The sequence below is a fragment of the Hyperolius riggenbachi genome, chromosome 7 (genome assembly GCF_040937935.1).
Source record: "Hyperolius riggenbachi isolate aHypRig1 chromosome 7, aHypRig1.pri, whole genome shotgun sequence".
NCBI classification, from domain to species: Eukaryota; Metazoa; Chordata; class Amphibia; order Anura; family Hyperoliidae; genus Hyperolius; species Hyperolius riggenbachi.
This window is the reverse complement of record NC_090652.1, coordinates 315951595-315975095: the sequence shown is the minus strand read 5'-3', so window position 1 is coordinate 315975095 and position 23501 is coordinate 315951595. Positions and strand designations below refer to the sequence as shown.

General features: G+C 49.0%; 1 protein-coding gene across 4 annotated transcripts in view; it reads left to right on the top strand.

Moving 5' to 3' along the window:
- MYLK (myosin light chain kinase) overlaps positions 1-23501 on the top strand; it is a 281451-nt gene that overhangs the window by 176768 nt on the left and 81182 nt on the right. For all 4 annotated transcript variants that reach the window (XM_068246221.1, XM_068246222.1, XM_068246220.1 and 1 more), the window contains 2 exons: positions 9328-9444; positions 19694-19771. In XM_068246221.1, coding sequence (XP_068102322.1) covers positions 9328-9444; positions 19694-19771 — 195 coding nt within the window. The remainder of the gene's footprint in view (positions 1-9327; positions 9445-19693; positions 19772-23501) is intronic.

The window sequence follows — 23501 nt, the reverse complement described above, 5'->3', positions numbered from 1 at the left end:
AACGCAAACCACAAGAGCAAAGCCGGCCTTAAAGTGAAGCGAGAGGGATATGGAGGCTGCCATATTTATTTCCTTTTAAGCAATGCCAGTTGCCTGGAAGTCCTGCTAATCCCCTGCCTCTAATGCTTTTAGCCATAGCCCCTGAACAAGCATGCAGCAGATCAGGGGGGTTCTGACATAGTCAGATCTGACAAGATTAGCTGCATGCTGGATACAGGTGTGTGTGTGTGATTCAGACACCACTGCAGCCAAATAGATCAGCAGGACAGCCAGGCAACTGGTATTGTTTAACAGGAAATAAATATGGCTGCCTCCATATTCCTCTCAGTTCAGTTGTTGTCCTTTATGAGTGGCCACACATTGTTCAATGCAGTATTTTTTTTCTCGATTTCGAGAATTAAGAGTCGATTTATCTGATCCATTGAAACTTTTGGGAGATCTGACCAATGTGTGACACACTTGTGTTCAATTTTCCCAATTTTGAAAACTAAAATTATGGAAAAATCTGAAGAAAATTGCTTGGGTCTTTCAATCAAAAAATCAAAAATCTATCCTACCGAATTTTCAGAAAAATTGACCAGAAATTTCCACCCTGCCCATCGAAGAAAACTGGAAAATCGAATCTTTTTATTGCATCGTGTGTGGCCACGGTTACTGCATATAATTAGTAATGGAATTACCGACTTCTCATAGACCATCCCTAGTTAGTTTATGGGAGGCTGGTGACAGGAAGCAGCTGTGCGTGGGAAATATCGTCCCCTGGGAAGGGGAACTTTATATAGGATGGTTTTTAGCTGTATAGAGAGTCTGAGGCCGCCTGTAGCAGGGAGAGACTGACAGCAAACCGTAATAAACTATTATTTATACAGCAATTCAGAACAACAAAAACCACTCCAGAAACTGTCTGTGGGATCCTATAACAGGCAGGAACACCCAGGACAACAGGAATCTCAGACAGTTTCTGGAGGGGTTTCTAAAAGGCAGGAACACCCAGGACAACAGAAATTGCTCCTGAAACTGTCTGTGGGATCCCTCTAATGGCCCATACTCACGGGCAACTTTTTGGCCTGTCGCCAGCACACGTGAGCGCGTGTGCGACAGGCCGGCGACAGCTCGTCGCCAGGTCCCTCCGCATACACACGGCGGAGGGACCTGGCAACTGATGCGGCGGAAGCTGTCGCTGTTGCGCCTCCCCCTGCCAGAAGCCCAATGGATACTGATCTTGTTGCTGTCGCTAGTCCGCGTACTCACGCGGACTAGCGACAGTTGCGGCGCGCGCTGCGTGTTGCGGCGACATTTGTAGCCCGTGAGTATGGGCCATTACAGACAGAAACCCCTCCATAAATCTGTGAGACATTATACTGAACATGAATTATAGGAAACCGGAGTAGTGATAGGAACATGGCAACAGCCATCATTTCCCCTCCAAATAAATGGTTCTTCCCTCACTGTTGTGCTGATCCTTAGCTGTATGCTTGTTTCAGGTGTGACTACACTGGCTGCATGCTTGTTCCAGGTGTGACTCCGCTGGCTGCATGCTTGTTCCAGGTGTGTCCCCGCTGGCTGCATGCTTGTTCCAGGTGTGTCCCCGCTGGCTGCATGCTTGTTCCAGGTGTGACTCCACTGGCTGCGTGCTTGTTCCAGGTGTGACTCCGCTGCCTGCGTGCTTGTTCCAGGTGTGACTCCACTGGCTGCATGCTTGTTCCAGGTGTGATTCTGCTGGCTGCATGCTTGTTCCAGGTGTGACTCCACTGGCTGCATGCTTGTTCCAGGTGTGACTCCACTGGCTGCGTGCTTGTTCCAGGTGTGACTCCGCTGCCTGCATGCTTGTTCCAGGTGTGACTCCACTGGCTGCGTGCTTGTTCCAGGTGTGACTCCACTGGCTGCGTGCTTGTTCCAGGTGTGACTAAACTGGCTGCGTGCTTGTTCCAGGTGTGACTACACTGGCTGCGTGCTTGTTCCCGGTGTGACTCCACTGGCTGCGTGCTTGTTCCAGGTGTGACTCCACTGGCTGCGTGCTTGTTCCAGGTGTGACTACACTGGCTGCATGCTTGTTCCAGGTGTGACTCTGCTGGCTGCGTGCTTGTTCCAGGTGTGACTGCATGCTTGTTCCAGGTGTGACTCCACTGGCTGCGTGCTTGTTCCAGGTGTGACTACACTGGCTGCATGCTTGTTCCAGGTGTGACTCCACTGGCTGCGTGCTTGTTCCAGGTGTGACTAAACTGGCTGCGTGCTTGTTCCAGGTGTGACTACACTGGCTGCATGCTTGTTCCAGGTGTGACTCCACTGGCTGCGTGCTTGTTCCAGGTGTGACTACACTGGCTGCATGCTTGTTCCAGGTTTGACTCCGCTGGCTGCATACTTGTTCCAGGTGTGACTCCGCTGGCTGCATGCTTGTTCCAGGTGTGACTCCGCTGGCTGCATGCTTGTTCCAGGTGTGACTCCGCTGGCTGCATGCTTCTTTCAGGTGTGACTCTGCTTGCTGCATGCTTGTTCCAGGTGTGACTCCGCTGGCTGCATGCTTGTTCCAGGTGTGACTACTCTGGCAGCATGCTTGTTCCAGGTGTGACTCCGCTGGCTGCATGCTTGTTCCAGGTGTGACTCCGCTGGCTGCATGCTTGTTCCAGGTGTGACTACTCTGGCAGCATGCTTGTTCCAGGTGTGATTCCGCTGGCTGCATGCTTGTTCCAGGTGTGACTACTCTGGCAGCATGCATGTTCCAGGTGTGACTCCGCTGGCTGCATGCTTGTTCCAGGTGGCTTGGAGGCTCTCTCTCGGCTCTGATGGGATCCATGTCTGGCCCTGGTGCTGCGCCGTTCCCTGGAATTATAACCTGACCCCGCCATCTCTGCATGTTATCCCCATCCATCTGTCTCGGGGGCCGTGGCTGCCTCCGGCCAGCAGGGGGTTAATCTCTTGGGACAGGCGAAGTTTCCGGAATCCGGAGGGAAATCAGCCGGAGGACACAGAGGAAATACCGAGTGATTAGAGAGCCCAGCATGAAAGGCTTAATATATCCGTTCAGATCCCTATCTCTGTGTATTCCTGGATTCTGTACATTATAATGTCATCCCCGGCAGAGCTCTGCTGCCTGCACACTACTACCCTCCCCCCCCCCCCCCCCTGCATCATCACCCCCAGCAGAGCTCTGCTGCCTGCACAACACCCCACCCCGTATCATCATCCCCGGCAGAGCTCTGCTGCCTGCACAACACCCCACCCCGTATCATCATCCCCGGCAGAGCTCTGCTGCCTGCACACTACTACCCCCCCCCCCTTGCATCATTACCCCCAGCAGAGCTCTGCTGCCTGCACACTACTACCCCCCCCCCCTTGCATCATTACCCCCAGCAGAGGTCTGCTGCCTGCACACTACCTCCACCTCCTCATCCCCAGCAGAGCTCTGCTACCTGCACACTGCCCTCCACCTCATCATCCCTGGAATAGCTCTGCTGCCTGCACACTGCCCCCTGCCTGCATCTCATAGTCCCCAGCAGAACTCTGCTGCCTGCACTTTCCCGTCTTTGCCACATCATCATCATCCCCGGCAGGGCTCTGCTGCCTGCACACCACCATTCGCTTGAATCACATCCTCATTCCCTGCACAGCTCTTCTGCCTGCACACTGCTGTCTGCCTGCATCACATCATTCACCACCGTGCTTCACAGTTGGCATAAGATATTTTCAGTTGGAAAGCTACAGAGCCATGGGCAGCAGCGATAATTTAACAATCCCCCCTCCTAGCACTGTATTTATAATTTTAATAATAATCCTAACATTTGTATAACGCTTTTCTCCTGTTGTTGTGCTTGAGAGCTGCAGTCACTAGGGGCGCACTCAGTAGGCCACCCTGCAGTGTAAGGAAGTTTTTCTCAAGGACTCCTTACTGAATAGGTGCTGACTTACTGAACAGAAAGAGTCGAGATTCAAATCCTGGTCTCTGCGTCAGAGGTGGTGCCCTTAACCGGTACACTATCCAGCCACACATGACAGCAATGACCACGTTTGTTAGAGAGGAGTAAGGAGAGGAAGAGAGGAAATATAATGTCTAATGATTTCCACTATTACTATCACCGTGTAGAGGTGATCATTACTACTACAGTACAAATAAAGTGCTAATGTAGTGAATTGGGGAGAATCCTAGGTGGGCCCTTCAGGTCCAGAAGCCTTAGTGCGGTCGCACCCTTTGCATCCTCTAGTGCTATGCCACTGGCTATACTGATATGCTGTGTTTTGATTCTGCTAAATGCCTGGGGTACAGCTGTTGGCCTTTGTGCAGTTTCTCTGAGCCCTGGATGGTCTGACCTCAGGGTGAATCTGCGGGACGTCCCCTCCTGGGAAGACTGGCACCAGCCTTTCATGTTTTATGCTTGTGGGTGTTTCTTACTGCAGAATGATGGAGTTCAGATGGATTGAATAAGTCCTTCTAACTCCTCCCAGATTGATGGACAGCAACAATGGCTTCTCTGAGATCATCGCTGATGTCTTTCCTCCTCAGCATTGTGTTAATACTCCAGACCAGCCCACATACATATCTGCTTTTACTATGGGGTGCACACTAGCTGATGATGAGTTTATCAAGTATATTTGATTGTCAGCACCTGGCACCTATAGAAGCGCCAAGGACTTCTTATACAAAGGGGCAGTGCTACACACCGGAAGCCGGCAGACACAGAGAGATACGGCATGTAGATAATACTTTATTCAAAACACAGGAAAAAAACCAAACCACAAGCGCTGTACAATAGCAGGCAGTAGTTGTGGAGCTAACCCACATGGCGGGGAAGTAGCGGAGGTCACCCAGGAAGACAGCTGAGGAGGATCGGAGGGCGAGTCAATGGGGGGGCGCTGCAGGAGCCGGATGACTAAACATAGACTTACATGCTTCTGAACCTGTGTACGCTTGTGAGTGTATCTCTGTTTTTTTTATATGTAATATTAAAACTTTTTGGTACGCTGTGAGCAGTTGCTCTTTTTTGAGGTGACGTTATACCAGCCTGCAAGCCTTATGCGGAACCCAGGCAGATGTATAAAGCTTGGAGTGTTTTATATCTGGGGAGCATTGAGTATATGCAGGGTACCTGATCTGATCACCCCCACAGCTCACAAGGAGTGTGTCTCAAGACACGGTGGTCTGTAAGGTCCTGTTCACACGGACGTCTGAGGAGGCCTGTCATTTCTGTTCTTTAAACGCTGAGCACTGACCGCTTTCAAACCCCATACAACGCAATTAAATAACTTTAAAAACCGCCGACAGTCGTCTGTATGAACCAACCCTAATTGAGTACCTGTACTCAGTACCCAGTACTTCAGCCTGTCTCATTGCAGGTATATAGGACGGACTGTTGAGGGATTGCTGATTATCCTGGACAATTAACAACCTGTTGCACAGTAGGTGGTCTTAGATTGTACAGCACTTGCAAATGCAGCTAAAATTGTGCCACAAAACAATAAAAAAAATCACTACAAAAAGTGCTTGCGCTTTCGAAAGCTTTCACAGTGGGACCTAAAATATGGTTTTGTTTTTTACATAATTCCAAATCTTGATAATGAGAACCGAAATAAAGCTGAAATGTAATACTTGTTATTGTTATTATTGAGGAAAATGATGCAATGTTACATGTTTGTGTAGAAGACACACACAACCCTTCACTATCAGTCCGATGTTCTCCTGATGGACTCGGGAACATTGGCCAGGAAAGAGTTCCTGAGTTCCTTGGACATCTGCCTGGGCATCGTTGAGATCTTCCGGAATGTTCCAGGCCTAGCTCTTGTCTTTGCTGGTCGACCTCTCCTTGAGAGGAGGACAATGATGAAGAATTGCCTCCATTTGTACATAATGGGTCAAGAAAGACTGGTGGAGACCCAACTCTAGATAACCTAGAACCCTCTCCCAGCCTGATGAGCATCAAGATCTGTTACTTGGAGGCCCTTAGTCCCATTTTGTAATATTAGGTTTATTTTACCTGTGAGGGACAGAATAACAACAAAATAACCCTCCCCAAAAAAACAAAAGATAAACAGTGCCCCAATGTCAGAGCTTGATGTGCATTGTAATGAGGGAAATAAGTATTTTAATCCCCCATGAAAAGATGTCTTCATACTTGGTAGCAGAACCCTTGTTGGCAATCACAGAGGTCAGACGTTTCTTGTAGTTGGCCACCAGGTTTGCACACATCTCAGGAAAGATTTTGGCCGCTCCTCCAGATCCTCTCCAAGTTAGTAAGGGTTCAAGGCTGATGTTTGGCAACTCCAACCTTCAGCTTCCCCCACAGAATGTCTATTGGATTAAGGTCTGGACACTGGCTAGGCCGCTCCAGCCTCCAGGACCTTCATGTGCTTCTTCCTGAGCCGCTCATGTGTTGCCTTGGACGTAGGTTTTTTTGTCATGCTGGAAGACCCATTTTCAATACTCTGGCTGAGGGAAGGAGATGCCCACCCAAGATTTGACGGTACATGGCCCTGTCCATTGACTTTTTGATGCAGTAAAGGTGTCCTGTCCCCATAAAAACTCCCCCACAGCATAATGTGTCCGCCTCCATGCCGGACGGTGGGCATGGTGTTCTTCGGGTCATAGGCAGCATTCCTCCTCCTCCAAACATGGCGAGTTGGGTTCATGGCAGAGAGCTCAATGTTGGTCTCATCTGACCACCCCACTTTCCCCCTCTCTCTGGGTCACTCAGATATACAGAGGCAAGCTGCAGACAGACCTGTACATGAGCTGTCCTCAGCAGGGGGGGGACCTTGTGGGCTCTGCAAGACTTGAGTCCTTCACAGTCAGACCCGGATTTACCTCACAGGAGCCTATAGGCCCAGATGTCCTGGCACCCTAGACTTCACGCCACCAAACAGCACCGCAAGTGTGCTGGCTGTCCTAGCTGTGACTTCTCCCTTACTTCCCTTGCCCATCATAGGTAGCTATAGATGCCCCTTAGTATAAGGTAGCCAGAAGTACCCTCAGTATTAACCATTTCAGCCGCCCAGACGTGAAGCTCACGTCCGGGCGGCTGCTCAGCTGGGCTCTCCTGCGCCCTCGTTTCCCCGCGGTGTCCCCCGGTAGCCCTGGGATCAGTGAAAGGGAACATGGTTCCCGATCACCGATCCCTGTCCCCCGCAGAAAAACCGAAGCGCTCACCCATGAGGCTTTGGCTCTTCTGCCCGGCAAAATTTCCGCATCCCCCTTGTACTTCCGCTTAGCGAGAAGTGCAAGGAGGGAAACCAAAAATGAAGGTGGCCATCTTGTGGCCAAATAGTAAAACTACATCTACGTATTTTTTACATTACAATTTACACATCTAACAACATTAAAAAATAAGTGTTTATGTCCCACACCAAAATATTCCCCAAATAAAAATTTTAATGGAAAAAAAAAATTACAATTAAAAAAAAACAAAAAAAACCCAACATAAATAGTTACCTAAGGGTCTGACCTTTTTAAATATGCATTTGAAGGGGGTATACTACTTATTTCCCTCATTACAATGCACATCAAGCTCTGACATTGGGGCACTGTTTATCTTGTGATGGGCACAAAACGGAAACAATGCACCTTTATTTCCAAATAAAATATTGGCGCCATACATTGTGATAGGGACAAAGTTTAAATGGTGTCATAACCGAGACAAATGGGCAAATAAAATACATAGGTTTTAATTATGGTAGCGTGGATTATTTTAAAGCTATAATGGCCGAAAACTGAGAGATAATGAATTTTTTCCATTTTTTTCTTATTAATCCTGTTAAAATGCATTTACAGTAAAGTGGCTCTCAGCAAAATGTACCACCCACAGAAAGCCCAATTAGTGGTGGAAAAAACAAGATGTAGATCAATAAATTGTGATAAGTAGTGATAAAGTTATTAGCGAATGAATGGGGGGTGAAAATTGCTCTGATGCATAAGGTGAAAAATCCCCGCGGGCTGAAATGGTTAAGTAGTTAGAAGTACCCCAAATATTAAGTAGCTAGAGGTGCCCCTGACTGAAAGGAGATCTGGTCAGTGGAATGCAGAGAGCAGTGTTAGTGACCTCTCATTTACACTCATCACGCCTCTGCATAGGGAAGGAGGGAGGGAGGCACTCAGACAGGGGGTTGAGCCGCCTTTCCAACATTAGGCGCCTTAGGCATGCGCCTATAGTGCCTCATGGTAAATCCGGCCCTGTTCACAGTGTAGTGTGTTACCAATTGGTCCCAGCTGCCCAAGAGGTCATTGACAAGTTCCCCCGTGTAGTTCTGGGCTGCTTCCTCACCGTTCTTGATCATTGCAATCGAGGTTACATTTTGCATGGAACCCTAGACATTGATTTTGTGTTTTTTCCATTTGCAAATTATGGCTCTGTCTTTGGGGCCCTGAGGGGTTTGTTGGGTTTTTTTTGTTTTATTCTGTCTCTTACAGCTACAATAAACCTACCATTAAAGGACACCCAAAGCGAAAATAAACTAAATAAACGATTGTATCTATCTTCCTTCTCCTAAAAATGACTTTTTAAGATATTTCACAGTTTTATTTTCTGTTTAAATCTACTTTTTAAGTTTTAACTGTTTTATTGTTTTTGCTCAATGACACATTCATTGAAGTATGCCAGAGGTAAAATCTATAAACTATGGACCCTTTTTATCTCTTTCATGCTCTCAGAAGTCATTTTCTGCTAGGAACGTGTTTTATAGTTGGAATTTCTTATCAGTGAGGGTCACACTGTAGTCACTTCCTGTCTGAGTCAGCACTGAGTCAGCCACTTACATACCTGATATTTAACTCTTTCAGGCAGAGAAAGAAAAAAAGGAACACAGCATAGTTATTAGTGTACTAGGCACTGTACATACCCATGTCTATCTCATCATGTCACATGTCGCCTCGGGTATCCTTTAAAGACTGGTCTTTAAAGTAAAATATATAAAGCAAACCTTTATATACTGCTACTGTATATATCAGAGCTATATAAATGTATAATAATAATAGTGTGTGACTGTGGTGGGGACGTTAGAGTGTAAGCTCCTCTGGTGCAGAGACTGATGGGAATGGATCAGTGGTCTCTGTACAGCGCTGTGGTATATGTCAGAGCTATATAACTGTATAATAATAATAGTGTGTGACTGTGGTGGGGACGTTACAGTGTAAGCTCCTCTGGTACAGAGACTGATGGGAATGGATCAGTGATCTCTGTACAGCGCTGTGGTATATGTCAGAGCTATATAACTGTATAATAATAATAGTGTGTGACTGTGGTGAGGACATTAGAGTGTAAGCTCCTCTGGTGCAGAGACTGATGGGAATGGATGGATAGATATCTGTAGTGTAACACGAGGTAACACTGTGTCTCTGTCATGCAGGTCCTCTTTGCTCGCTCACCATTGAGAAGACGTTTCCGGAGGACGGCGGTCAGTATAAGTGTGTAGCAGAGAACGCGGCGGGGAAAGCAGAGTGCACCTGTAATGTCACGATAGAAGGTAAGTGGCCATGACTGCCGGGGGACAGTGACATTAGGCCTTCCTGATTATTATTAGGAAGGCAAAAACCCTTTACAAGACTTGGGCCCCTTCTTCCCAACTCCAGATGGCAATCAGATAAAATCCCTGGATCAACATCATTAGGCATTACCTAGTAATTGTAGCCATGGATGTCTTTCAACGCAAGGAAAGCATCTAAGCCCAGTATAGAGTTTGCCATAACGACTTCCTGTGGCAATGCATTTCACATCTTAATCACTCTTACTGTAAAGAACCCTTTCCTAAATAAATGGCTAAAACGTTTTTCCTCCATGCGCAGCTCATGTCCTCTAGTCCTTTGAGAAGACCTAGGGACAAAAAGCTCATCCGCCAAGCTTTTATATTGCCCTCTTGTCACAAGAGCCCCACTGGCCGTGAACACGCAAAACCGTCCGATCCGATTCTAGCACACAGATTGAGAGCTATGGACGCAATCTGCGTAGAATTGGCGGAGTTTGAGCGTCACGACGCAGTAGGGAGCCTGTGAGGTTACGAAAATACACTTTTACTCCAACCCAGGGGTAGATTTGCCACCATCTCTGTTTTCTATCAGCCCAGAGAAAACTGCTAACTGGCTATAGACCTGTGAAACAAACAACCGGTTAAAACTGTGCAATTCCTATCTATCTATCAAAACAGTAGCGTCCCTTCGGAAGTTTAGGTCTCGTCTGTGTATACTGAATAGAAGGTTTTACTGAGAGGTAAAGACCTTTTAAAAAGCCTTTATTTGTTACAATATAAATAATTAATATATACAGACAATCGTGAACAATTAAACGATGAGAGACAGTGATAACACAGTACATAAAAGAAAAAGGGATAAAAAGAACGAATACTTATGATTCTGTGGAAAGTCCGTTCGGGAAAAGACAAAGTTCCTTTGTTGCAGTTAGTTCGCAATATGGCCGAACCACATGGCCGTTGCTCCGCCTGCAAGATGGCCACTGCTATTTCCCCAAGCAGTGGCAGTCTTTTCGGTATGATGGAAAGTGGGGGAATTGGCTGGGGGTCCTCATGCAATCAGTTTTGAGCACTGACATTTCTGGGCGGAGTCTCAAGCTCAGCCCAGGGGCGTGTCAGGCAGTGAGTTCTCAGGGGAGGAACTTCCAGCCATCCACAAAATATGTCCAATTTCATATTCAGATTGGGCTGAGAATACACGTTCATAGGACATCAAACTTGCAATATTTGGGGCGCACGGGGACCCCATTATTCATATCTCAGCCCCTGCTCGGGTTACCTGGCTATGTCTAGTATCACCATATTCTACAGAATTAGGGAAACAAAATTATGTAATTTTCATATTCCTCCCATGGATGGTATTTGCAAAATGTGACAAAGTTATCAACACCATGCATTCCATACTCAGTCTAGTCGGTGCCGTCAAGACTGGGAGGAATGTAGGTGTCAATAGACCTCATGCTGTGCTAGCTTCCCCTGTTGAATAGACTCTGTTGGTATTTCAGCTCTGCCCAATTAGCACATTAGTGTCACCAGAGCTTTTCCGGGAGCCTTAACAGGATTTCTTGCTAAACCAGGTTGCTTTAGCCATATGCTAACGCAGGCCCATTCAGCCCTCATGGCAAAAAGGGGGGGGAAGGCAGGAAGGAAAAACTTCTATTTTAAAAATAAAGAATGTCAGTTTTCCGATCACGGTTGCGATCGGACAATCGGCCGCGAATCCTCGGACGACTGGGCGTCGCCCGGCGTCACACCTCCCCCTTCCCGAGCTCTGCTCAGGGAGGTGTCAACAGGACGCCTTCCGTAGCAGCTATTGGCGCTGTTGGGTCGGGTTCCCCCTGACACCGCGACAGCCCATCAGCGTTTTGGTGTCGGCTGCCTGCTTTGTGTTGGATCGTAAAGTCGTACTGCTGCAATGACAGGCTCCACCGTAGGAGCTTGCCGTTGGTTCCAGCAGTACGGTTTAGCCAACTCAGGGGATTGTGATCAGTGACGATCGTGAAGGAGCGGCCGTACAGATACGACTGCAGTTTCTGTAGGGCCCACACGATCGCCAGGCACTCCTTTTCAGTTGTGGAGTAGGCTACCTCTCGGGGCAGGAGCTTCCGGCTCAGGTAGAGGATAGGGTGTTCATCCCCCTTTCCATCCACCTGGCTGAGGACTGCGCCGAGACCGTAGTCAGAGGCATCGGTTTGCACCACAAACCGACGACTGAAGTCTGGGGCCTGAAGCACAGGGGCGCTTGCGAGGGCCTGCTTCAAGGCCTGGAAGGCATTCTCGCAAGCGGGGGTCCAGCTAACAACCTTGGGGTGCTTCTTGCTAGTGGCATCGGTCAGGGGCTTCGCCAGTGTACTATAGGCGGGAACAAATTTCCTATAGTAGCCGGCGGTCCCCAGGAACGCCTGGACCTGCTTTTTCGTGATAGGTCGAGGCCATGCCAGGATGGCGTCCACCTTTCCTGTGTCAGGTTTCAGGGTGTTACCCCCCACCCGGTGACCTAAGTACTGCACCTCGGTCATGCCAATCTGACACTTACTCGGTTTAACCGTCAGATTGGCCATGGCCAGCCTCTCTAGTACCTGGGACAGGTGTTTGAGGTGTTCTTCCCAGGTGGGGCTGAACACCGCAATGTCATCCAGATACGCTACAGCGAACCCTTGCATTCCCTCTAGCAGGTCGTTCACGGCCCGCTGAAACGTGGCGGGGGCGTTCTTCATCCCAAAGGGCATCATCGTGAACTCGAAGAGGCCGAAAGGGGTGATGAAGGCCGACTTTTGCCTCGCGTCAGGTGCAAGTGGTATCTGCCAATACCCCCGGCTCAGATCCATGATTGATAGGTACCTGGCTGATGCCAGTGTATCTAGCAGCTCATCAATGCGAGGCATGGGGTAGGCGTCTGTAGTGGTGATGGCGTTCAGTTTCCTGTAGTCTACGCAGAACCGAGTTGTCTGGTCCTTCTTGGGGACCAGGACAACAGGGGCTGCCCAGGCACTACTGGACTTTTGAACCACCCCTAACTCCAGCATCTCCCTCACCTCCTTCTGCATGTCCGCCTGTACCTCGGGAGAGACACGGTAAGCGGATTGCCTGATGGGGGGATGGGTACCTGTATCTACCCCATGCACCGCCATACTGGTCCGCCCCGGGATACCGGAGAAGGTGTGCTGGTACTGGCCCAGCACCTTCTGTAACTGCTCTTGCTGGGCTGAGGCGAGCTGTGGATTGACGTTTAGGTCGCCGTCCACATCTCGTACGTCAGCCAGCAGGTCTAACAGGGGGTCTGCCTCTCCCTGCTCTAACCGGCTGCACACTGGCAGCGCATACTGGGTCCTGTCATGGTGGGCCTTCAGCATGTTTACATGAAAGCTCTTCTGCTTCCTGCCCCCCATGTTCACTAGATACGTCAGAGGGTTTAACCGCTGCACTACAGTAAAAGGCCCCTCCCAGGCTGCTTGCAGCTTGTTCTGCCTCACGGGAAGAAGGGCATATACCTTGTCACCCACATCAAATGACCGCTCTCCAGCAGTGCGGTCGTACCATGCTTTTTGTTTGGCCTGAGCCTGGGCCAGGTTGTTGGTCACTACTGCGGACAGGGACTCCATTTTGTCCCTGAACTTGAGGACGTAAGCGACCACGGAGACATCAGTGGGGTCGCCCTTGCCCTCCCATGTCTCCCGCATCAATTGTAAGGGTCCTCGGACATTCCTCCCATACAGGAGTTCAAACGGGGAAAACCCGGTTGACTCCTGCGGCACCTCCCTGTACGCAAACAACAGATGAGGCAGGTATCGTTCCCAGTCCCCACCTTGCGACTCAACAAACGTGGTCAGCATTTGCTTCAGCGTCCCGTTGAACCGTTCACACAGTCCATTGGTCTGCGGGTGGTAGGGACTGGAGACAATGTGCGTCATGTGTATCTTTTTGCACAGGGCCTCCATGAGTTCGGACATAAACTGGGATCCCTGATCGGAGAGCATCTCCGCAGGGAACCCGACTCGGGAGAAAATGTTAAGTAGCGCGTCTGCTACCTTGTCCGCCCTCAGGGAGGAAAGCGCCATGGCCTCAGGATAGCGGGTGGCGTAATCCACCACCGTCAGGATGTACCTTTTGCCACTGCTGCTGGGAGTGGGCAATGGTCCAATTATGTCGACTGCCACTCTGTGAAAGGGCTCACCTATGATTGGCAGTGGACACAAGGGAGCCTTGCGGGGGTTCCCAGCCCGTTTTACCTTTTGGCAAACAGTACATGAGCGGCAATAGTTGGTCACATCGATCCGCATCCTGGGCCAGTAGAAATGACCCTGGATACGGTCAAGTGTCTTGTGGATTCCCAAGTGCCCTGCCAGGGGAATGTCATGTGCGGACTTCAGCACATGCCCCCGGAAGGCACTGGGTACCACAAGCAACTTGGTACCCACACTTGTTTCACCTTCGGTGGGCTGTACAGGCTCGCTGTACAGCTTACCACCTTCCCAGTATACCTTGAAGGTATCTTCATTCGTGAGGGGCTCCGAAGCCTGTCTTCTGAGTGCCTCGAGGCTAGGGTCAGTCTGGAGTGCTTGCACAAATGCAGCACTCTCGCTCTCAGCCAGCTGGCCCGTGGCATATGCAGTTAGTGGCTGAAGGCTACCATCCCTGTGGTCAGAGGAGGGGGAGGAGGCCGGAAACCTCTTCCACCTGCTCTGAGCCCAGGTTCTGAGCAGCGCGGCTGCGTGTTACTGCCAGTACAGGTACACCTTCAGACTGGCACATACTGGCATTACTCACATCCTGGCTGCATGCATGAATTACAGTGACAGGTACAACAACATTTTCATCACAAACAATCGGTATATCAAACACAGGTACCTGGGACACAGGTACTATTGGACTCGGTACCCCTGGACTGGGCACATTCAACCCACCTCCCCCCTGTTCTTGCCCCTTGGTGCAAAGGACCTTAGTGTGGGCGGAGAGTCCGTCTCCCTCCTGGCAGTCTGAGGGGCTTGGGGCAGGTTCATAATAGGACACAAGCTTGCCCAGGTCGGTCCCCAACAAAACTGGGACCCGCAGTTGGTCCAGGACCCCAACAACCTTCTCTTGAACCCCCACCCCCCAATCGATGGACACCCGAGCCTGGGGAATGCGAGAAAGAGTGCCCCCCACTCCAGTGAGGGTAAGGTATTTGTCAGGGAGGATATTTTCCGTCGGGACCAGGTGCGCACGCACCAGGGTGACATCCGCTCCAGTGTCGCGGAAACCGGTAACAAGCTGGTCGTTCACTGTAACCAGCTGGTGGTTGCTCGTAGCGGAGTGGATCCCTCTCCCACCTGCGAACATGACGTTGTTGGGTGCTCCCGGCTGGGGTGCGCTGGCTGGCGGCAGTTGCCGTGGGCGAGGTGTAGGTGGTGCAGGAGCTGGCGCTGTCTGCCTCCGCTCCGGGCAGTTAAACTTCATGTGTCCGGGCTTGCGGCAAAAGTGACAGGTGATGCCCTCTGTTACTGCAGGCCTGGACGCAGCAGCTGCGCTGGAGGGCCTCTGGGGCGCACGGCTCACAGAGGTAGGAGAGTCTGCAAAATTGTGGGACTGACCTCCTCTCCAGCTAGATGGGGCAGTCCTGCGGGTCTCCGGCACCCTGGTCGTTGCAAAGGTCTCAGCGAGGTCTGCAGCGACCGTCGCTGACGCCGGTCGGCGCTCCAGCACAAACTGGCGTACATCAGCCGGGCAAATGTTCAGAAACTGCTCCAGGACGATTAAGTCCTCCAGGACACCGTAAGACCCTTTAGTGAGGCCTAGCGTCCACTGGCGGAGTGTGGTGAGCAGACTGCTGACCACATCTCGATAAGAATCAGTAGATTTTTTCTGCCAGGACCTGAACCTTTTCCGGTAGGCTTCTGGCGTCAGCTGGTACTTAGTGATTATAGCCTCCTTTATAGCGGTATAATCATTGTCCTTTTCCACAGGCAGCTCTGAGAAAGCATCAAGCGCTTTGTAGCGCAGCAAGGGTGTCAGATGTCTGGCCCACTGGTCTTGGGACAGACGATACTGACGGCAGGCCTTTTCGAAAGACCTCAAAAACAAGTCAATGTCAGTGTCTTTTTCGATAATAGCAAATTTAAATTTTGCACTTACTGGAGCGGCAGTCCCTTCAGCAGGGAGGCTGGGCGTTGAACTCCGGCTGGCTTGCTGCACTTTCGCCATGTTCAGCTCATGCTGTCGTCTCTCCCGCGCCTCTGCAGATTGGCGTTCCTCTCGCTTTTGCTCCGCCATGTACTGCAGGTACTTGTCCACATCAGTTTCCATCAGCTTTTGCAATGCCTGCTGCATTACTGGATCAACATAACTGGACAGTCCAGTACTGGCCGGTTCCAGGCGAGTACTTTCAGGGGTTCTGGGGTCGGGGATCACACTGACAGCCTCCTGCGTATCTGTTGCCGCATTGCCCGCGGGTTGCTCAACCTCGGTACGCACAGGATCTTCAGTCTCTGGTTCCCCTCGACTTGCGTTAGATGAGCCGGTGTCCTCCACAGTGGACACCTCCAGCGTCCGCAGATTCTGGCTATCCCATCGGTACAAGTCCGTTATTAGGTCCTGCTGTTTCTTGCCGCGGATGTCCATGCCTCTCGCCTCGCACAGACTCTGCAGGTCGGATAGGACCATGACCTTGTAATTCCCGGACATTTCCATGCCAAATAAAAGAAAACTTAGGGGAGGGGTACTGGTTACACAGTCTCTCTGTATATATGAAAAATATATTGCACTCAGTCACTACCAACGAATTAGTTCGTTTCTCGATAGGGCTAATTCGATAGCCCTACCTGAGATACTATCAGCACACACAGATCCCAAACGCTGCCGACCACTGTCACAAGAGCCCCACTGGCCGTGAACACGCAAAACCGTCCGATCCGATTCTAGCACACAGATTGAGAGCTATGGACGCAATCTGCGTAGAATTGGCGGAGTTTGAGCGTCACGACGCAGTAGGGAGCCTGTGAGGTTACGAAAATACACTTTTACTCCGACCCAGGGGTAGATTTGCCACCATCTCTGTTTTCTATCAGCCCAGAGAAAACTGCTAACTGGCTATAGACCTGTGAAACAAACAACCGGTTAAAACTGTGCAATTCCTATCTATCTATCAAAACAGTAGCGTCCCTTCGGAAGTTTAGGTCTCGTCTGTGTATACTGAATAGAAGGTTTTACTGAGAGGTAAAGACCTTTTAAAAAGCCTTTATTTGTTACAATATAAATAATTAATATATACAGACAATCGTGAACAATTAAACGATGAGAGACAGTGATAACACAGTACATAAAAGAAAAAGGGATAAAAAGAACGAATACTTATGATTCTGTGGAAAGTCCGTTCGGGAAAAGACAAAGTTCCTTTGTTGCAGTTAGTTCGCAATATGGCCGAACCACATGGCCGTTGCTCCGCCTGCAAGATGGCCACTGCTATTTCCCCAAGCAGTGGCAGTCTTTTCGGTATGATGGAAAGTGGGGGAATTGGCTGGGGGTCCTCATGCAATCAGTTTTGAGCACTGACATTTCTGGGCGGAGTCTCAAGCTCAGCCCAGGGGCGTGTCAGGCAGTGAGTTCTCAGGGGAGGAACTTCCAGCCATCCACAAAATATGTCCAATTTCATATTCAGATTGGGCTGAGAATACACGTTCATAGGACATCAAACTTGCAATATTTGGGGCGCACGGGGACCCCATTATTCATATCTCAGCCCCTGCTCGGGTTACCTGGCTATGTCTAGTATCACCATATTCTACAGAATTAGGGAAACAAAATTATGTAATTTTCATATTCCTCCCATGGATGGTATTTGCAAAATGTGACAAAGTTATCAACACCATGCATTCCATACTCAGTCTAGTCGGTGCCGTCAAGACTGGGAGGAATGTAGGTGTCAATAGACCTCATGCTGTGCTAGCTTCCCCTGTTGAATAGACTCTGTTGGTATTTCAGCTCTGCCCAATTAGCACATTAGTGTCACCAGAGCTTTTCCGGGAGCCTTAACAGGATTTCTTGCTAAACCAGGTTGCTTTAGCCATATGCTAACGCAGGCCCATTCAGCCCTCATGGCAAAAAGGGGGGGGAAGGCAGGAAGGAAAAACTTCTATTTTAAAAATAAAGAATGTCAGTTTTCCGATCACGGTTGCGATCGGACAATCGGCCGCGAATCCTCGGACGACTGGGCGTCGCCCGGCGTCACACCTCTGATGTATTTATACATGTTAATTAGATCCCCTCTAAGGCAAAAAACCCCCTGTTTTTAATAAGATCATAGCTGAAACACCGCATTCCCGCGGCAGCAGAATGTATTTATATCCCTTAAATCCCCGGGGCAAAATTCAGGGCTACTTCCGGGTAGAGGCAGAGCTGTGCACAGTAGCTCTGCCTCTACTTGTGTCAATCTCTCCCGATCTCTTCCTCTCCCAGACCCTCTGCCTTCTTTCACTGAGAGGGTCGGGGAGAGGCGGAGATCGGCAAAGATTGACGCATGCAGAAGCAGCTCTACAGCGCACAGCTCTGCCTCCTCGGGCAGCAAAATCCACGACCTGGAAAGTTGTGGAATTGTGCCCCGGGATTTTGGGGTATAAATATCTCGTTCTGCTATCAGCTATGATCTTATTGCTTAACGAAAATGGCCAGTAAAAACAGGTATTTTTTTGGGCTTCAGACTCTCTTTAAGCCCAGTTTATCTATCCTTTCCTGGTAAGTGAGACCTTCTATCCTTCTTGTTGCTCGTCTCTGCACCTGCTCTAAAACTGCAATATCTTTCCTGTAATGTGGTGCCCAGAACTGTATTCCATATTCCAGAATCCAGATTCCCTTTTAATGCATCCCAAAATGTTGTTAGCTTTAGCTGCAGCGGCTTAGCATTGAGTACGATTATTTAACTTGTTGTCGATGAGTACTCCTAAGTCCTTCTCCAAGTTTGATGTCTCCAACTGTCTCCCATTTATTTTGTATGGTGCTAGACCATTAGTACGTCCAAAATGCATGACCTTACATTTGTCAACATTGAATTTCATCTGCCATGTATGTGCCCATATAGCCATCCTATCTAGATCCTGTTGCAATATGTCCCTACCTTCCTGAGAGTTGATGATTCTGCACAATTTTAAAAATAGCAACATTTGCTTTCTAATGCGTCTGCTAGATCATTAATAAATACATTGAAGAGCACTGGACCCACTACAGACCCCTGTGGGACCCCACTGCTAACCTTTTTTTCAACCCAAATCACTATGATGTGATTGCTAAGCGTAAGATGTCCTATCTAATGTCCCCCTAAAGATGGACGCAGGCTCAGGGCCCCGGACTCTGCATATACATAAGAGGTCCTATATGTGGAGGACTTGTCCAGTGTGTGTGCCATCAGTCAGCACCGTTGTGAATATCAGAGTCTTTCAGCTCCTGCAATAGATATTTTAATGGCCTGATGTCACCGGTAGCTGCCAGACAGAGTTAAGTCTGCTGCAATAAAGAATGACATGGGCACCTGTTTGGGGGGGGGGGGAGGACACAATATGACACGCGGGGTGCTGCTTACTCCAGGACTCTATTGTCAGTCAGCCCAGCTGTTATACAGTCATGGCCAAAATTGTTGGCACCCCAGAAATTTTTCCAGAAAATACAGTATTTCTCACCGAAAAGTATTGAAGTAACACATTTTGCTATACCATGTTTATCCCTTTGTGTATATTGGAACAAAACAAAAAAGGGAGGGAAAAAAAGCAAAGTGGACATAATGTCACACAAAACTCCAAAAATGGGCTGGACAAAATTATTGGCACCCTTAACTTAATATTTGGTTTCACACCCTTCGGAAAAAAATAAGTGAAATCAATCGCTTCCTATAACCATCAATAAGCTTCTTACACCTCTGACCTGGAATTTTGGCCCACTCTTCGTTTGCAATCTGCTACAGCTCTCTCTTATTGGAGGGGCACCTTTTCCCAACAGCAATTTTAAGGTCTCTCCACAGGTGATCGTTGTGATTTAGGTCTGGACTCATTGCTGGCCACTTCAGAACTCTACAGAGCTTTGCTGCCATCCATTTCTGGGTGCTTCTTGACGCATGGGGTGCCAACAATTTCTGCCATTACTGTGGTTTCATAATTCCCCCTCCCCCAACCGTACCCCTCCCCCCAACCATACCCCTCCCCCCATGTGCCCTTCCCTCCCATGTACCACCACTCCCCTCCCCCCCAATGTTCCTCCCACCTCTAACCTCAGTCCTTTTCTCTCCCAGATACCTCGGGAAAAACAGAAATAAAGAAAACTAAGAAGCCTCGAAGTAACGCCGCTCCGACCGGCACAGTAACAGAAAGTAAGTCCGCCCACGTGTGTGCGCAGCGCCTGCACTGAGGTCCGCCGATCACTAATCACAAGTTAGAACTCAGGGCGCGTTTATTATAACCGTGCACAGAGCGGGATTCATGTGTCCAACGTGGTGACCCCGGCAACCAATAACAGTTGTCATCTGATTGATTCAGCTTCAATCAGCCAGCTGGTTGGTGCAGATTGCGACATTTTTCAAATCACCACACCCAATTCTGGTAAACCCAGCCTGCCGGTAGTCTTGTCAGATGGCGGGGGTGGACCTCACAGAGTCGCACTGGGCCTGTCTTGGCTGCGGTAATAAATATCGCATTGACGACCCCAGGAAAGCAGATTTCACGGTCGCTGCTGCATGTTTATAAAAGGAAATATTTATATGTAGCGGCTGGCTCCCTGGGAAATGAGGATTTCTGATGGTTTCTTTGTTTGTAGAGCTGCTCTTTGCAGCTCCTCTGCTGCTGTTGGAAGTTTTAGTGCTTTGCGGTCTTTTATATTCGGTCAGATCACTTTGCCAGAGTATCGGTTTTGGGAATGTTCAGATTGCCATGTGTGTGAGCTCCGTAGACTGAACGCAGATTCCCTTCAGCGCTGGAACGACGGGACAGATCGAGGAGCGGGAAGGCTGTGTGCTATCCAGAGCCGTTCCTCTCCATAGGCGAGTATATAACTAATTTTGTCTTTGCTTCAGGTGTACGTTAAAGGACATCTGAAGTCAGAGGTATATGGAGGCTGCCATGTTTGTTTCCTGTTAAGCAATGCACATTGCCTGGCTGTCCTGCTGATCCTCTGTCTAATACGTTTAGCCACAGCCCCTGAACAAGCATGCTGATCAGGTGCTCTGACTGAAGTCAGACTGGATTAGCTGCATGCTTGTTTCAGGTGTGGGATTCAGCCACTACTGCAGCCAAAGAGATCAGCAGGGCAGCCAGGCAACTGTTTATTGCCAATATTTTATTTTTTATGTATTTTTTCCCCACTTTAACATATTGTTGTCATTTTCCATATCAGGATTTGCGTACGTCAGGAAATTGCAGTTTTAAGAAAAAAATAACAAAATGGCTGATTAGGGTGATTTTTGCCGATTGGTCGCCGTTTTTCTCTCCAGGCGCTTTAGAATTCTGTCGCCATGGAAACTCGGTGGACTGAATCACTGAATGTGTTGTGGGTTTTTTTTTTGCTTTTTTTTTTTAGCTGATTTTTAAGAAGCAGTAAAAGTTTTGAAGACTTTTAGCCAATCGGTGGGACTTTTAATGCTGAGAATGTGTAATGCTGTATACTGTGATGATGTCATAATGATATGATGATGATGAAATGTTATTTTCCTGTATATGCTGCTTGGTCTTTGCATGATCATCCGCTGCTGACCTCATGCTAATCCCTCATAAACAGATCCTGTCATCATCATCCTCTGTTTTAACACGTCTGACTGGAAGCCGTAATAATGAGGTTTTATGCTGATGGGAGGTGTGGATATTTATATTATTATAAAGTGTTAAAGTGTTATTTGTTGGTTTGTTTCTAAAGAGACAAGTCTTGGGGCTGTTATCAGTGGTGGGCGGAGTCTGGTGGGCGGAGTCACTCTCTGGCTTCTTATATATTGGTCATGGGTGAAGGGGGACCTCTCATTACGAGGAAAGGTTTGGGGTCTCTTGCGGAGTGGCCGATGAGTCTGGCTGGTTCCAGTCCTTGGCTGGTGGCGGCTGGCGGTGTCCCTGTCTCTATTTGTGATGATGGATTCCATGTGTCTCCTTAGCCCTGGGATGGGTCATGTGAACATCCGGTGTGGGGGGCAGGAATCCGGTAATAACAATGACATCATTTACATGAATAAATGTGTAAGAAAATCCAAAACACAAAGGGTGAGAGAACTCTGCCCTTGTGAGCTTACAATCTAAAGGAATAAGGAGGAAGCAAGAGGTGGGGTAGTACACAATATTCATACCTAGAGGCATTATGTGTTTTAGGTTGTCTGGTAGGAAGTAGAACTTGGCCAGCGGTCAAACAGGTGAACTGGCCTAAGGTAGAGCGTATGCCTGATGGAAAAAGTGAGTTCTGAGGGCACTTAAAGTGGTATTGTCACCATAAAAATCAAAATTCAACAGCAACTGGTCTGAGTTATAGTGATAAAGATAATCCTGCATTCAAAACTTTTAAAACTTTTACTGCTGTTATTGTTTGGAGTTATCACATACCTTAGGAGCACTGGCCCTTTAAGTGCCATTGCCAAAAACTTGCGTGCTGTGGGGGTATTTTTATCTATAATATATTACTCCTCTTCCCTTTAGTTCCCCCTCCTCCTAATGACATAAGACAGTGCACTTCCTAGTATAGACCTCGGTGGGAGTGTCTGAAGACTCTGGGAGGAGGGCGGGTAACAAATACACAAGTAGCAAGAGGATAAAAAAAAGTGAGGGAGGAAATATCAGGAGGTCAAAGGTAACAAACATGGAAGCTGGATTTTCTGCTTTTCCTTTATAAAATTCACAGGAATCATAGCGTGGACAGTGCAATTCATCTGTTATGTAAGTAGAACTAGTATTTATCTACTTATATACGTGTTTTTTTATTTCTAGGTTAGCATGGGTGTCACTTGTTCTTTAATTATATCAAAGGTTGGGGAGTGATGGATGTGCTTTGGCATGGGATTCCGGAGGAGGGGCGAGACACATGAGAAATCTTGTATATGTGAATGTGAGGAGGTGATTCTAGAGGAGGACAGACTGTGATGTGCAGATCTGAGATTGCGGTTGGGTTGGTATCTGCAGACTAGTGAGGAGATGTACAGGGGAGAGAGATTGTGGAGAGCTTTGTAGGTTAAAGCGTTTGAACTGGCCATTAGAGTTCTGTCATCTTGGCGCGGCCGGCGCTGATGGTTCCCCCGCCGTGACGCGGTCTGGTACAGCGCGCCGCCTGCTGCGTATGGCCACAAATGTTGGTTCACAGTTTTCTATTTTAAGACCTGCCTGCCTCGCCTGCACAATGGAAACTGGGGTCTGTATAAACAGAGCAATATGCCAGGAGATATTTAAACCCTCGACAAATCCATCTTTTTCCAGCTACTGGAGAGCGTCTGCACTTACAGCGAGAGTGTGTTATGCCGGGGGGATAATTCTTCTCCTGACAGTTGTGTATCTAACGTCAGGTGTGATTCTGTGCAGAGCCCATCCTCAGAAGATGTGACTGATCCTGGCCTGCAAAACCTTCTCTGCCGTATATTGCTGATAGCTCCGCCCCTCTGAGGGCAAAACGCTGCCCACTGCTTGGATAGCTCCGCCCCTCTAATGGTAAAACACGGCCCACTGATGGGGAGAGCTCCCCCCTCTGAGGGTAAAACACGGCCCACTGCTGGGGAGAGCTCCGCCCCTCTGATGGTAAAACACAGCCCACTGGTGGGGAGAGCCCCCCCCCTCTGAGGGTAAAACACTGCTGGGAGAGCTTACAGTCCGCCCCTCGAGGGTAAAATATGGCCCACTGCTGGGAGAGCCCCGCCCTTCTGAGGGCAAAACACGGCCCACTGCTGGGAAAGCTTACAGTCCGCCCCTCTGAGGGTAAAATATGGCCCACTGCTGGGAGAGCCCCGCCCCTCTGAGGGCAAAACACGGCCCACTGCTGGGAGAGCTCCGCCCCTCTTAGGATAAAACACAGCCCACTGCTGGGAAGATCTCCACCCCTCTGAGGGTAAAACACAGCCCACTGCTGGGGAGAGCTCCACCCCTCTG